At 45.6% G+C, this 13,498-nt stretch overlaps 1 protein-coding gene across 7 annotated transcripts in view; it reads left to right on the forward strand.

Annotated features, from left to right (window-relative positions):
* Positions 1–13,498, forward strand: part of LOC126541552 (probable chitinase 10) — a 91,862-nt gene that overhangs the window by 13,472 nt on the left and 64,892 nt on the right. For all 7 annotated transcript variants that reach the window (XM_050188357.3, XM_055076736.2, XM_055076734.1 and 4 more), the window contains exon 4: positions 3–256. In XM_050188357.3, the coding sequence (XP_050044314.2) occupies positions 3–256 (254 nt within the window). The remainder of the gene's footprint in view (positions 1–2; positions 257–13,498) is intronic.

The following is a 13,498-nucleotide window of genomic DNA, read 5'->3' on the forward strand; positions in this document are numbered from 1 at the left end:
AGATATAGAGAAAGATGTAGCCTTACTAAAGAGACGTCAGCCAAAGCTTAAGGTTCTCTACAGCTACGGTGGTGGAGCGCACACGATGAGCATGCTCAACCGACTGAGCACGAAAAACGACGAGGAAAAGTTGTTCAGGACACTCGATTCCCTCGTGGAGCCCGGAAAATTTGACGGCGTGAACTTGCACTTGGAAGGACCGGGACCATCAATATGCAACAAAGAGAGCTTCAACAAGATTCTCAACTTTATCAAGGTGACCGATGCACCCGGCTTTTCCGTTTCCGCCCCCCGAAATCCTCAAGGGCGCAAAACGCGAAAACATTGACGTTGCCTGTTTGTCCGCAGCGGCAACGCCGAGTGATCAATACTTACGGCATACTCCTAGCGCGTTGCGGAAGCGGTGGTAATTTCTCGAGAAGTGCTGAAAACAAAGACGAATCGGTTGTGCTCAAGGGCACTTTAAAGCGAAACACCGTATTAGTTTAGATCACGGTGGTAGTTCAGACTAATTAGGCCTTTCAGTACTGTATTTCGTTAAGTTCGCGACGATAGGATTTTGAAGGTATAGACGTTCAACTCCTTTTTTTAAATTTCGGGCCGAAACGTCAGGCGCCTTTACGTCAGTGCGACGTCATGAATTTCGATATCTTTTCTTGTATTACGCCCTCTCTGGAAGAATATAAGTTCTAGAAACTTGTAAGGTTCAGTCTCTGGCTCCTTGGGAATACGGTGCTGTACAGGTTTTATAGGTGAAAAAAATTGATTAGTCATGACCAGGCACCGTAAAAGTTCCTGACGTCAAGGCGAGCTGGTGCGAGAACTTGAAAGCGCCATCAAAACCCATCTTTCGTTTTTACTAAATTCCCGGCCTACGAAGCCTATTTTCAAGGATAGTGTGGCTTTTAAGGTATTGCAGGATAATAACTTACTAACGCAGCTGAAATATTTTTCTCTCTCTATCGTCTCTTTAGTGTGATGTTCGTTTCCGTTTAACTCACTAAAAGAAAACAAGACGAGGAGATAAAGCAGAGCACAATGGCATTGTATAAGCTGATTTTGCAACATGGCGTGTCTGCAAACCCGAAATATTTAATGAGTAGGCGTGGGTGCTGAAAAATATAACGCTCGTAATTAATTTCAAGGCAAAGCTCTACCGTACGTCACACACTTAGTTTTCTTTTACGTTTTCAGTGACGTGTGAACGAATAACACGAATTCAAGTGAAACCTTTCGTTCCTTGAAATTGCATTGTTGAAGATATTCAGAAATTTTTCTACATACTAAGAAAACAAAAGAAAGTACAACTGTTTTATATACGTGCTTGTGCAACGAAAACGCAGTAAAACCAAAAGAAAGAGAACGCGCTATCACGGTCAGAAAAAGAAAAGAAACGGGGGAGCACAACTGCTGCGTAGTTTGTTGGTAAGACGCACAGACGTACTTGTAAGGTGTACTGACATAAAATTCTCGACTTGTAGTTCTTTTTTCATTGACTGGGTGTACGAATATCTGAATGCCAGACAGAGTGCTGGCATGCATCACAGCCCCCTTACTACCTAACTATCATACTTGCTTTTCGCAATCACTTATTGTTTACGTACGAAGATGGTGTGCGTGTCGTGAAGCACGTCATGGAATCACAATCCATTGAGTGGCTACGTTCCTTGCTGTTTCTACGAGAACTGCAGCTGTCACGCGCATACGCAGTCAAAAGAAATGTGCGCTACACTCTTTCTATCCTGCTTTTTTTATATGAGAAACTCCATCGTAGCTATAGTCGTAGTGCGTGTTATTGCTGCACGCGATCAGAAAATCTGGCTCTGCGTAATCACGTCAGGGTAATGTGGATGACACCGGGTCAGCTTTCCGACACGACCTTTCGTATCAATTTATTGTAACTTTAAGCGTTTTCCAACCTTAATACTTGCTACTAGGTGGTGACCACGGTTGTGACCCAAACATGGCTTCATTGAAGCGCTTCCCGTACCGCGATCGCTTCCGGCGCATGCAGTTCTCCATAGCATGGTCCTCGAGGTTACCTTCTGTTACCCAGAACCAGCAATCGCTGGGGCGTGAATTTGGACACCACTTATCGTCATACTGCTACAGTCTAGAAGCACGTGGTAGAGCTTTACCAAGTTTAAAATTACGTGCCGTTATTCTTTAAATGTGCGATGGAGAGATTACCATTGTCATACACCTAACTTTCTGCGATAGATGATAAGGGTAAAAAGAAAAAAGAAGAAAAGGAAAAGATAGAACTAGAACAAAACAGCGATAACAATTAAGAAAAGATCAGTGACGACTTAGCGGTAAATGCGAGGAGAAATGCGGTAGGATTACGTGGCACCTCTTTGAAGCTCCGAATGCATGGTTTAGATCGCGTTCACTCTTTGAAAAGTGTTGTTCAGGAGCTCTCTAGACAAACACACGAACACACACACACACGAACACACCTTTGAGAGACGATGAGGCACAGTACAATGAGGGACGCGCAGCAAATTTAGACCGAGAATACTTCCCGTAGCTTCTTTCTTCATCGTCAGCTGGAGGATGGGCGAACTCATTTTTCATGAATTAATTGTTTCTATAGCCTTTTCGGTACCGTAGTACCCAATCGGCAACTGTGGAAGTGGTTAGGCGCATTAAAGCTGCAAGCGTTCGTGAAAATTCTTACCAATTCGGTCTAGGCCGTTGTTTCGCCACAGACAAGAAATGCCTACCGTCAAATAGCTCTCGATTACTGTGAGCTGACACAAAAATAGAGGATGCAGAATCAACAGGCCGACGCACGACACGATGTTAGATGTTTATCCATTTCTTTTGGCCAATGAAAAATTATTTTTATGACAAGAATCGCAAGGAGATGGGTAATTTCTTCATTTACAGGGTGACGCTGACTTTAGGATCTAACCGCGGAATACAAGCGAAAAATGGTATTTTCACATTCATAATTCAAAAGTTATGTTCCTGAGATGACTTCGAGTTCGAGGAGGATAGATGGTTTCGTGCGCTCAGTAACAGCAACGAGCTTGCAGCCCCAAGGCACTGCAAGTCGCGCGCCTTATCCGTCCATAACATGAAGCAGAAACTGTGTTTATTTATTTATTTATTTATTTATTTATTTATTTATTTAAAATACTGATCTAAAATGCCTGATGGCGTTACAGAGAGGAGTGGTGAATCATTATACAATGTTAGATATAGCAGTCTGAAAGGATGAATGAACCGGATTGCTGGTGACCGAGAAAAGGAGGTGACAAGGAGGAAATGAATTGAAGAAAAGGTTTGTGCGGCAACTTGGTAATTGTATATTAACGTTGTGGTCGATGTGCGCTGAAATATAAGGGGGTGATATAAAAAGATCATTTTTAAATTTTGGGTTAGTATAGTGCATTTTATGAAAGAGTTATAACCGGGCGAGTTTCCTTATTGATGATAGATCTGGCAGATGAAGGCTAGTTTTGATGGCGGATATACTGGCACTGCGGGAATAATTGCATACAATGAAACGTGCAGTGCGGCTCTGAATGGCTTCAAGTAAGTATGTTAGTTGTGCTGTAGCGGGATCCCACATTCACGAAGAATACTCTAGTAGAGACCTTACTAATATTTTGTATAACGTACGGTTCAGGGAAGAGGGCGCGCGAGAAAAATTGTGAAGTAAGAAACCTAGTGTTCGAGTGGCAGAGTTTGTCACGCATCGAATGTGAGTTTGCCATGACAGATTGTTAGTAATGTTAACACCTAACTATTTATTGGAAGTGACAGAGGACAGAATAGATTTAATTTTGCATGAGGATGTAGAAACAGCACTACCGCGAGAAAATTGCATCATTTTACATTTGTTGACATTTAATTTCATTAACCACTGGTTACACCGCGAAGAAATGGCGTTAAGGTCAGATTGAAGTAAAAATGAATCATCTGGGTTAGTTATTTCACGATAAATAACACAGTCATCAACATAAAGATGGATGTTAGACGTCCATTTTTCCGGCAGATTGTTAATGTAAATAAGAAATAAAAGAGGTCCAAGGACTGAGCCTTGTGGCACACCAGAAGTTACGAAACAGGTTGGTGAAACGGAATATTTAGCAGATACGAACAGAGTTCGTTTGTCGAGAAAGTATTCAATCCCCTTAAGTAAATCGGGGTCAATATTAAGTTTGCTTAACTTCAGAAGAAGGAGACGATGGCATACTGTGCCAAAGGCTTTTTCAAAGTCTAAAAAGATACAATCAATGCAAGAACATCGGTCTAGAGATGAGAACAGGTCATTCGTAAACATAACTAGTTCTGTCTCACATGAAAAACTTTTTTCGGAAACCAGGCTGATATTTACTAAAAAAGTTGTTAGATTCAAGGAAAAGCACGATATTAGAGAAAATGATCTGTTCCAGAAGTTTCCCGGGAATGCTGGTTAACGAGATGGGTCTGTAGTTGATAGCGCAGGAAGGGTCACCTTATTTTGGAATAGGCACCACCTTCCCCACCTTCCAGTCATTTGACAGCACACCGCATTCCAAGGACTGCTTGAAAAGGTCAAATAAAATAATGGATGAGTGGGTTACAGTGCATTTTGAAAACTCAGCAGTTATTTCATCAGGGCCGGGTGCAGATACCTTTAAATTCTTTATGAGGTTTGTTATTCCAACCCAGTCAATGATTATGGGATCCATCATGGGAAACAAGGGGGCTAATAAATACGGGTGATGAAAAAGACTGATCATCAGAAAACGAAGATATAAATACGTTATGCAGAGCAACACAGCACATATCAGATGGTATGACGTTCCCCGTTTCATCAAATAGTGGGATACATTGTTTCGGTTTACCGCTAACCACTTCCCAAAATTTACAAGGTTTATTTCGAAGCAGAGAAGGAAGAGTGATTGAAAAGAAATTGCGCTTGGCCGCTTCAAGTTCACGCTTGTAATCAGAGACGCAATTTTGATAAGCTGCCCAGCTCTCAGCCTTATCACTTGATACTGCTTTTCTGTAAATTATTTTTTTTTCTTGTTTTGTAGACTGCTGAGCAGTGAAGAGAACCAAGGAGAGCGAAACTTGGAAAGAATTTTGCACTAAGGCACATATTTCTCGATAAGCGAAAGAATACTTGTTTTATAAAATTTCCAGTTCTCTTCTACACTATTATACGTGTAGAAGCGCAGGAACGATTCGCAAAAAGATTGTATTTCGACGTCAGTAGCGGCGCTATTCGCTCTAGCATAATGTCGTATGATTTTGCTGTGCTGTGGCGCTCGCTCGAAAGGAAAGTTGCAAAGAAAGTGAAAGCTACAATGGTTGCTTATTCCAGGCAAATATGTAAATGCTGAAAACACATCTGGGATTGAAGTAAGGACGAAATCTAGCACTTTTGAGGAGGTGGTAGTAAATCGCGTAGGTTTTTTTTTACTAATTGGGTTAAATTGAAATCATGACAGAGATTAACAAAATTAGAGCTTTCATTAGTATGCGTACAAATGAAGCCATGGTTGCTATCCCACAAAATATCTGGGAAATTAAAACGACCTAAAACTAGGAGGGGAGAATCTGGGTATTTTACAGAATTCAAAGCGTCATATAAAGAATCACAGAACGTCGAACAAGATTGAGGTACAGGGTAACAGGCACAAATAATTACTTCGTGACGTCCGAAATGAACGCATGCACACGCAATTTCCTGTGGAGATATGACTGGAATAACTTGACAAAAATGACGCGTTGATACTGGAATAAGCAAACCACCACCTGTTCTTCCGCTTCGGTCAGATCTAAAGAATTCATAATCATTGTGACAGTGCAAAATTTCATTGTCAGCGATTTTACTTGAAAGCCGAGTTTCTGTCAGTACAACCACATCTGCGGCGAAATAATCAATGATATCAGACAAATCATCTCGTTTGTGAATGACACTTCTAATGTTTGTAAAGACAAAAGATATGTTGCCCGCGGTAGACACACCCCTCTTAGAAGACTTGTGCTATCTCTTTGCCGGATTATCTTGCCATGACGTAGAAGCAATTCACGAAAGCGGAGAACGATCTGCAATCTGGGGGATTTCGTACACAGTATTGGTTTGCGAGGAGTACATGAAGCATTTTTTATTGATGAACATCCTATTGTGTCGCAAGGAAAAGGGCTGTGCGCTTGCTTTGCCATACTCGGCAAGTTTCTTTCGGCAATTACGGGTTGCTTCGCAAAAGTCTGCAGAAATGCTTGCACCTGATCCTTTAAGTTTGTCCTTATTAGGAGATATAGAATCTTTTGTTTTAAAGCTTGTAAATTTTACAATTATTCGTCGAAATTTAGTAGCCACGCATGCTCCTAATCTATGGGCTCGAGATATACTGTCACATCGTAACTTAATACCTAAGCTACTGCATCCAAGAGCTTTAACCTTTTCTTTCAATTGAGCCCGGGATTCGCTGGACGAGTTAGCAAGACCGTAAAACATTTGGTTCTCCCTACGTGCGCGGTCTTCAAAATCGTCTAGCCTGCTCTGAAGTTCGGCACTTTCTTCGCGAACTGTGTCCGCAACTATTTGCTGCAGGCAGTTTGGCACTCATCTAAATTGTTTACGCGGTCCTATACGATGGCAAGTTTAGCGTTAATGGCAGACACAGTTTGTTCTAGGGCGATTTGACTTTTTTTGACGTCGTCAAGCATTATCCTTAGTTCATAATGACGCTAGTCAACATGTGAAACAATAGTTTTAACAACTGCTAACTCCGACGGTAAATTCAGGTCATCAGGTCCAGGGTTTTGTTCTATGTCCCCACACAATATTAGTAGTTTGATAACATTGAAACAATCAGAAGTAATGGTGTAAAAAACACTGGGGCATAGTAGGAGCAGCAGAAATACATTGTTAGATTTTTTTAAATAATAAGAAGGAGCTTCACCAACCTGCACCAAGAAAAGGAACGGGTGCATCCCTGCTGCTCCAACATGCCCGCTGGAAGACGAGCCAGGTAAGTATACCAGGTAGCGAAGCTTCCATAGGAGTCCATACGTTCAAAACATGGCGGTTCATCGGCGGTTCATGGGGCTTAGCGTCATCTGTATGTGGAAGGAGCACTGCCGGTGGAAAAAAAAATAATGTGACGCCACATACGCTAAAAACAGAAGTGACGTTATTTAGTTTTCGAAGGCGCGAAATTTGTTCTATTGGCCTGCCTTTAGAGCTATATATTCATATGGTCCACCAATCGTCTTGATGGGCGTTTCGAGCTTTCAGCGCGGAAAGCGATGCAGGAAAAGGACAGCCGTGCGGTTGTCGAAATCGCACCCCTGCAAAGAACATACTTTCTATGGAAGCCAACGAAAGCTTTAGGTGTAGAGTGCTGATCACATCGTCGTATGCCAAGCCCGTCGCCCAGCGCAGTGGCGCAAAAACAACTACACAATTATCTTGCTGAGCACGAGGTCGCGGGATCGCATCCCGGCCACGGCGGCCGCATTTCGATGGGGGCGAAAACACCCATGTACTTATATTTAGGTGCACGTTAAAGAACCCCAGGTGGTAGAAATTTCTGGAGTCCTCCACTACGGTGTGCCTCATAATCAGAAAGTGGTTTTGGCACGTAAAACGCCATAATTTTTTTAACTGCACAATTATCTGACGGTCGTACCTCGGTACTTTTGACTGAACAGGTTAAGAAACGATGAAGCTACCCGCGTCACCAAATTCAGACAAACTTCAACATGCAAAAAAAGCACAACGTTTGAGGGGGGTGTATTTCTACAGGTGAACTTTACAAATGCGCCTTTCTGTACGTTTCAAGAGGTGCATTGCAGTGCGTGTGATAGCGGCGTCGACGCCCCCTGTAACGATGGGCGCTGAAAAGAAATGTATTTGTTAATAATAATCAAATTAAATAAACTTGTATTTTCATAACTCGTCACGAATATATAAAGTTGACCAGGAATTTTATTTTCGTTGCATGAATCTAACTGTGTCTCGCTTTAATTAAAAACGCTTTTTTTCTTTTCCAATGTTGTTCCCTCCAAATATAGTCGCGCTTCAATCGCTGCTCCCATAACCACCCTTGCTGATGCCGGGGAGAAGTTGTACTGAACCGCTTTTCGCCCGAAGCTTCGCGACCTATTTGGATTGACCTTTGTTCAGCTAGCAGCTGGCGTTTTAAATAGTTGGGTAGGGGTGATGGCACTGACGATAGTAAAGCATCAATAGGAGGAGGCAGAACTCGTGCGTAGATGAACATTTCCGGTATCGCGCATCGAGCATTAGGCGCCAAAGCAAGACACTGGGTGTCTGACAACGCCTCGCATATGGATGACGGCCTTCCAGCTGAGTGAAGTTGGTCCGGCGAAGCAGTTGCGCAGTGCAAAGCTGAAAGCGCCACAGCGAGTCGGCTGGTCACCGTCGGGCATTTGTCCGGGCAGCTGGTCCATCCTGATGCGAGTGCAGCGAACTGCACCAAGAAAAGGAACGGGTCTATGGCCGGCTGAATCCCTGCTGCTCCAACATGCCCACTAAGTTGTTTATAGGTTGTTTCGATGCACGGGAAGTGTCTTTTTACGTTTTTGGATAACTTAAAGGTGGTTAATGCCTCAAAACTAATAGTTATTTTTCGTGTAACTTTTCGTATTTCTTTTTGGCAGCTTACGCCAAACTCCAGTTGTAAAACTTTGTATATGATAGGCGTAAAGGGGTCGATAACCTGCAGGCTTCTCTTTTATACTGCACTCCTGCTACTCACCATACCTGTTGGCGCCCGCTAAACTTGGCGGGCTACGTCAGTGGGCAAAGTAAGAAGGTGTCCAGGGCCTGTGTTTGCAAACAATGAAATTATCTATGAGACGCGCCTAACGCGCCAAGGTCCTGAAGCGCTGCCTTGCGCGAGATTATTCTGCCTTTGCAGGCACGCGTCCATCCCCTAAAAAATAAGGAAAAAAAGCGTCCGTAATCTAATCGTCAAACCATCAGACTTGTGTGCTGGGAGTCCAAAGTCTGAAACCGAACACTGCAGATTCCTATTTACTTAAATAATTTTTTTCTGGTAGCATTTAGAGCCACCTAGTGTTTCAAGTTTGATATATACGGCCAAAGTCTGACAAAGGAGAAGTGCCGAAAAAAGCTATCGCTTTAAAAATCTGTCCAGCAAGCGCAAATCGTGTGCCGGAATGAGCTCTACAAGAATGAGGTAAGGGCTGTGTTGTACAAAAATTCAGTTCCCTTCCATTCTGTGAAAGAAGGATGACCAGGGAAGCTGCGTATGAGGACCATTTAATGGCGAACTGCACCTCCTCCGCGGGTCGGTCCTGCATTGCACTATCTTCGGGATCGGCAGACGTATGGGGAGCGCTCAACGCCTGCTTCACCTCCGCCGCGGGTCGGCCTGGCATTGTGCTATCTTCGGGATCAGTCCATGTATGGGGAATGTTTTGTCTACACACGGACACATTCCTGGGAGAACTAGCCCTTAACAGCTTCGCTGTAAAACGCGGTAAGAATCCCAGTAACAGGCGACGCAGAAGCAGCCCTTCCCGAAGGCTGCAGGACCGAGGGTCCTTCTGCACTTCAAGCAGCGCTTGGCGAAATGAGGCTCACCGACCTCTTTAAGGCCGTCATCAAGGCAGGCATCGAGAACGACGATGAAGTTGGTCGGTGCGCTTGGCGCGAGCGAGTGTCGGCCTGGCTGCCTGGCTCCAGTGTAAATAGCCTATAAATAGCCTCTTCTGTCTGTGTTTTTCCACATGCAACTTTCTGGTGGAGGTCAGCGATCCCCGTCCTCACCACGGAACTCAGAAGTGTTCGGCACACCGAGCTTGTCACCATGCCTCCCGGTGACGCGCTCACCTCTGCAACAGCTTCGGCTTGTCCCACTGCTTCAATCGTCACGGTCCCCCCACATCGCGACCCAGGTGTGTTCTCTGGCCTGGAGGGACATGATGTTGACGACTGGATCAAGCTCTATGAACACGCCAGTGCTAATAGCAGGTGGGACCCAACAATTATGCTCGCCAATGTCATCTTTTATCTCGGCGGCACCCCACGCGTGTGGCACCAAGCGCATGACGACGAGATAACCAGTTGGGACAGTTTCAAAGAGAAGCTACGGGAACTGTTCGGCGACCCCATTGGGCGCAAGACTGCCACGAGAAAGGCTCTTGCGTCTCGTGTTCAGTCATCTACGGAGCCGTACGTTTCCTACATCCTCGACGTCTTGGCTCTATGCCGCAAAGCTGACGATGCTATGTCCGAAGCCGATGAAGTGTCACATGTTCTAAAAGGCATCGCCAACGACGCTTTCAATTTGCTTGTTTTCGGCAACGTCTCAACTATCGACGCCATCATCAAAGAATGCCGTCGCCTTGAACAAGCTAAGAGTCACCGTATCACACACCACATCACGCGGCTGCCCAACACTGCTGCTACGTCGACATGTGAGGGTCGACCACGTCAGACCACCACCTGTGACGACGTCACCCGTATTGTTCGCCGCAAACTGGAGGCCACCTGTTCGCCAGCTTTATCCACGACGCCTCCCGATCCTCCAGCAACCACCATTGCGATGATCCAGGCCGTCGTCCGACAGGAATTTGAGAATATGGGTCTGAACTCCGTGTGTTCCACGTCTCAACCCAGCGTTCCCCAGTTCTCCTGCGACCCTCCTCGTCCTCGGCAGTCCTTTTCCGCCACATCTCGCCGCAACCCGTCCGATTGGCGTAACCCTGATTACCGGCCAATCTGCTTCCACTGCTGTCGCATCGGCCACGTCGCTCGTCACTGCCGCAACCGATGGCCACCACCTCCTCCGACATACGCCGCCGCTTATTCCCGCACGTTTGGACCTTCCGTTCCCTATACCACTCGCCATGAATGCACTGCCGCTGATGCTCCTGCTCTGAGCCTTCGGTACAGCCGCTCGCCCTCACCTCGACGCCATCAGTCTCGTTCGCCCCAACCCCGTCGCTTCTCTTCGCCGCCTATCGCCTCCCGGATCCAGCCAGAAAACTAGGCACTGCAGCTTCTGGAGGTGAAGCTGCGTTGTCGACCCTGCCCTCAAGGCCTCTGCTCACGTTACCCACGAACCGAAACCTTCTTGACGTTGACGTTGACGGCTATCCTGTCACGGCACTCATCGATACAGGAGCACATCTTTCAATTATGAGTGCTGCCTTCCGACGACGACTGAACAAGCTCCTCACCCCAGCGTCGGCACGCGTCGTCCGCGTTGCGGATGGCGGTACTGTGCCTATCATCGGCATGTGTACGGCACGCGTCAGCATCGCCAGCCGCCACCCTCCTGTCCTCTTCACCGTAACTGCTCATTGCCTCCACGACCTCATTCTCGGCCTCGATTTTCTCTCCGCACATTCTGCTCTTATTGACTGCTCTTCCAGTACCCTTCGCCTTGAGTTGCCGATGTTCGCAGAACCTTCTGACGCACCCCACTGCCGCTTACGTCCCACCGGCTTTCTTCGTCTGCAGCCAACGTCAATAGCCCACATTGAACTGTTGTCTTTCCCACCAGTTCCTGATGGCGAGTACCTCGTCACTCCTCTGCCCGACATTCCAATAAGGTATGACGTTACAGTGCCTCACAGTATACTTAATATTACTGGGAACCGCACTCGCACGCCTTTCTGTAACTTTGGATTGGCAAAGCAAATTCAACCGCAAGGTATTTGCCTTGCCACCGTTGATTGTCTCGGCGACCAATACGTGGCAGCGTTATCGACCGATGGTTCTCGCGAGCTTAGCAGGCCCCTCGCGCCAGCCTCGGGTGCCGATCGCCATATAAAGAAAATGGTTACGACGGACCTGACCTCGGCGCAGGCTGAAGAGCTTTGCCAAGTATTATCATCCTATGGAGATATTTTCGACATCGACGATTGCCCTTTAAGCCAGACGCTCGCGGTCAAGCATCGCATTCCTACTGGCGATGCTGCGCCTATTTACCGACGATCGTATCGGGTTTCTGTGTCGGAACACCGAGTAATTCAAAACGAAGTCAACAAAATGCTAGATAAAAACATCATTGAGCCTTCTTCGAGTCCCTGGGCGTCACCTGTAGTGTTGGTCAAGAAGAAGGACGTCACGTGGAGCTTCTGTGTAGACTACCGTCATCTGAACAACATTACTAAGAAGGACGTCTATCCGCTCCCACGTATAGACGACGCCCTTGACTGCCTGCACGGTTCCAGCTATTTCTCATCTATTGATCTTCGTTCGGGATACTGGCAGATTGCTGTTGATGAAACGGACAGAGAAAAAACCGCGTTCATCACACCTGATGGCCTATACCAATTTAAAGTAATTCCGTTTGGATTATGCAACGCCCCTGCCACCTTCGGGCGTATGATGGACTCCTTGCTCCAAGGTTTCAAATGGTCCACATGCCTCTGCTACCTCGACGACGTCATCGTCTTCTCGCCAACGTTCGACACTCACCTTGAACTTCTCACAACTATACTTGATGTATTTCGAAAGGCGAAGCTGCAACTTAACTCGTCCAAATGTCGTTTTGGCCACCGGCAAATTACTTTTCTGGGCCATCTCGTTCACGCTTCCGGAGTACAGCCTGATCCCAACAAAACTCGCGCTGTCAGAGAGTTTGCGGTTCCGAAGACAGCCGCAGACGTTCGAAGTTTTGTATGGCTATGGTCGTACTTTCGTCGTTTTGTTGTAGATTTTGCGACAATTGCTGGACCCCTAACTAATCTTTTGAAGAAAGGCGTACAATTCTCGTGGGGCACTGGAGAGGCCGCCGCCTTCTCTCGTCTCGTCACTCTTCTAATCTCGCCACCCATTCTCGCCCACTTTTTCATTCATTCATTCAGAATTTATTTAAGACAACGAGAAGGTTGTCCAGGGTGACGTGGCAAAAGGCATACTTTGCCTGACGAGGCCACGCCACCCGGATGACAGGCGGCACCACAGGCTACAAAAATCAAGAAAGAGCATTACATAATAGAACACACATTCAATATTTTTTACACAATACATAAGACATCCTTACAAAACACAGGCTTTCGGCGGAAAAACAAACAGCATACTTCAAAACACAATTCGACCATAGCAGTATTTACAAAACACACTAGTGATAGGTATACGTTCAGTTTTCACCTTTAAGGTTCATTTATGAGCATTGCTTTAATTAACATTTTGTATTTACGTATAGAGGGAGTGTTGCGTACAGTATCCAGAATAATAGGGTATTGATTAATTAAGTCAGGAATTTGCCATCCTAACCTCTGAAAACCGTAATTAGTGCGTACACGAGGTGTTTCCATACATTGTTTCCTAAGTTCGTATGTGCTAAGTTTAGTGTGATAGGTGGTTTCGAAGGTTATTTTGTCTAGTTTGTACTGGCGTAATATTTCCAGACATAATTTGTATGTGTGCAGTTTACTTATTTCTAGTATTCCATAAGACCTAAACAAGGGCCAGCAGCTGCGCAATAACTGTATTTTCCCAATAGCTCGTAACGCCCGCTTTTGAATTGCAAAGAGGGAATCT

The sequence above is a fragment of the Dermacentor andersoni genome, chromosome 2 (genome assembly GCF_023375885.2).
Source record: "Dermacentor andersoni chromosome 2, qqDerAnde1_hic_scaffold, whole genome shotgun sequence".
Classification (NCBI taxonomy): Eukaryota; Metazoa; Arthropoda; class Arachnida; order Ixodida; family Ixodidae; genus Dermacentor; species Dermacentor andersoni.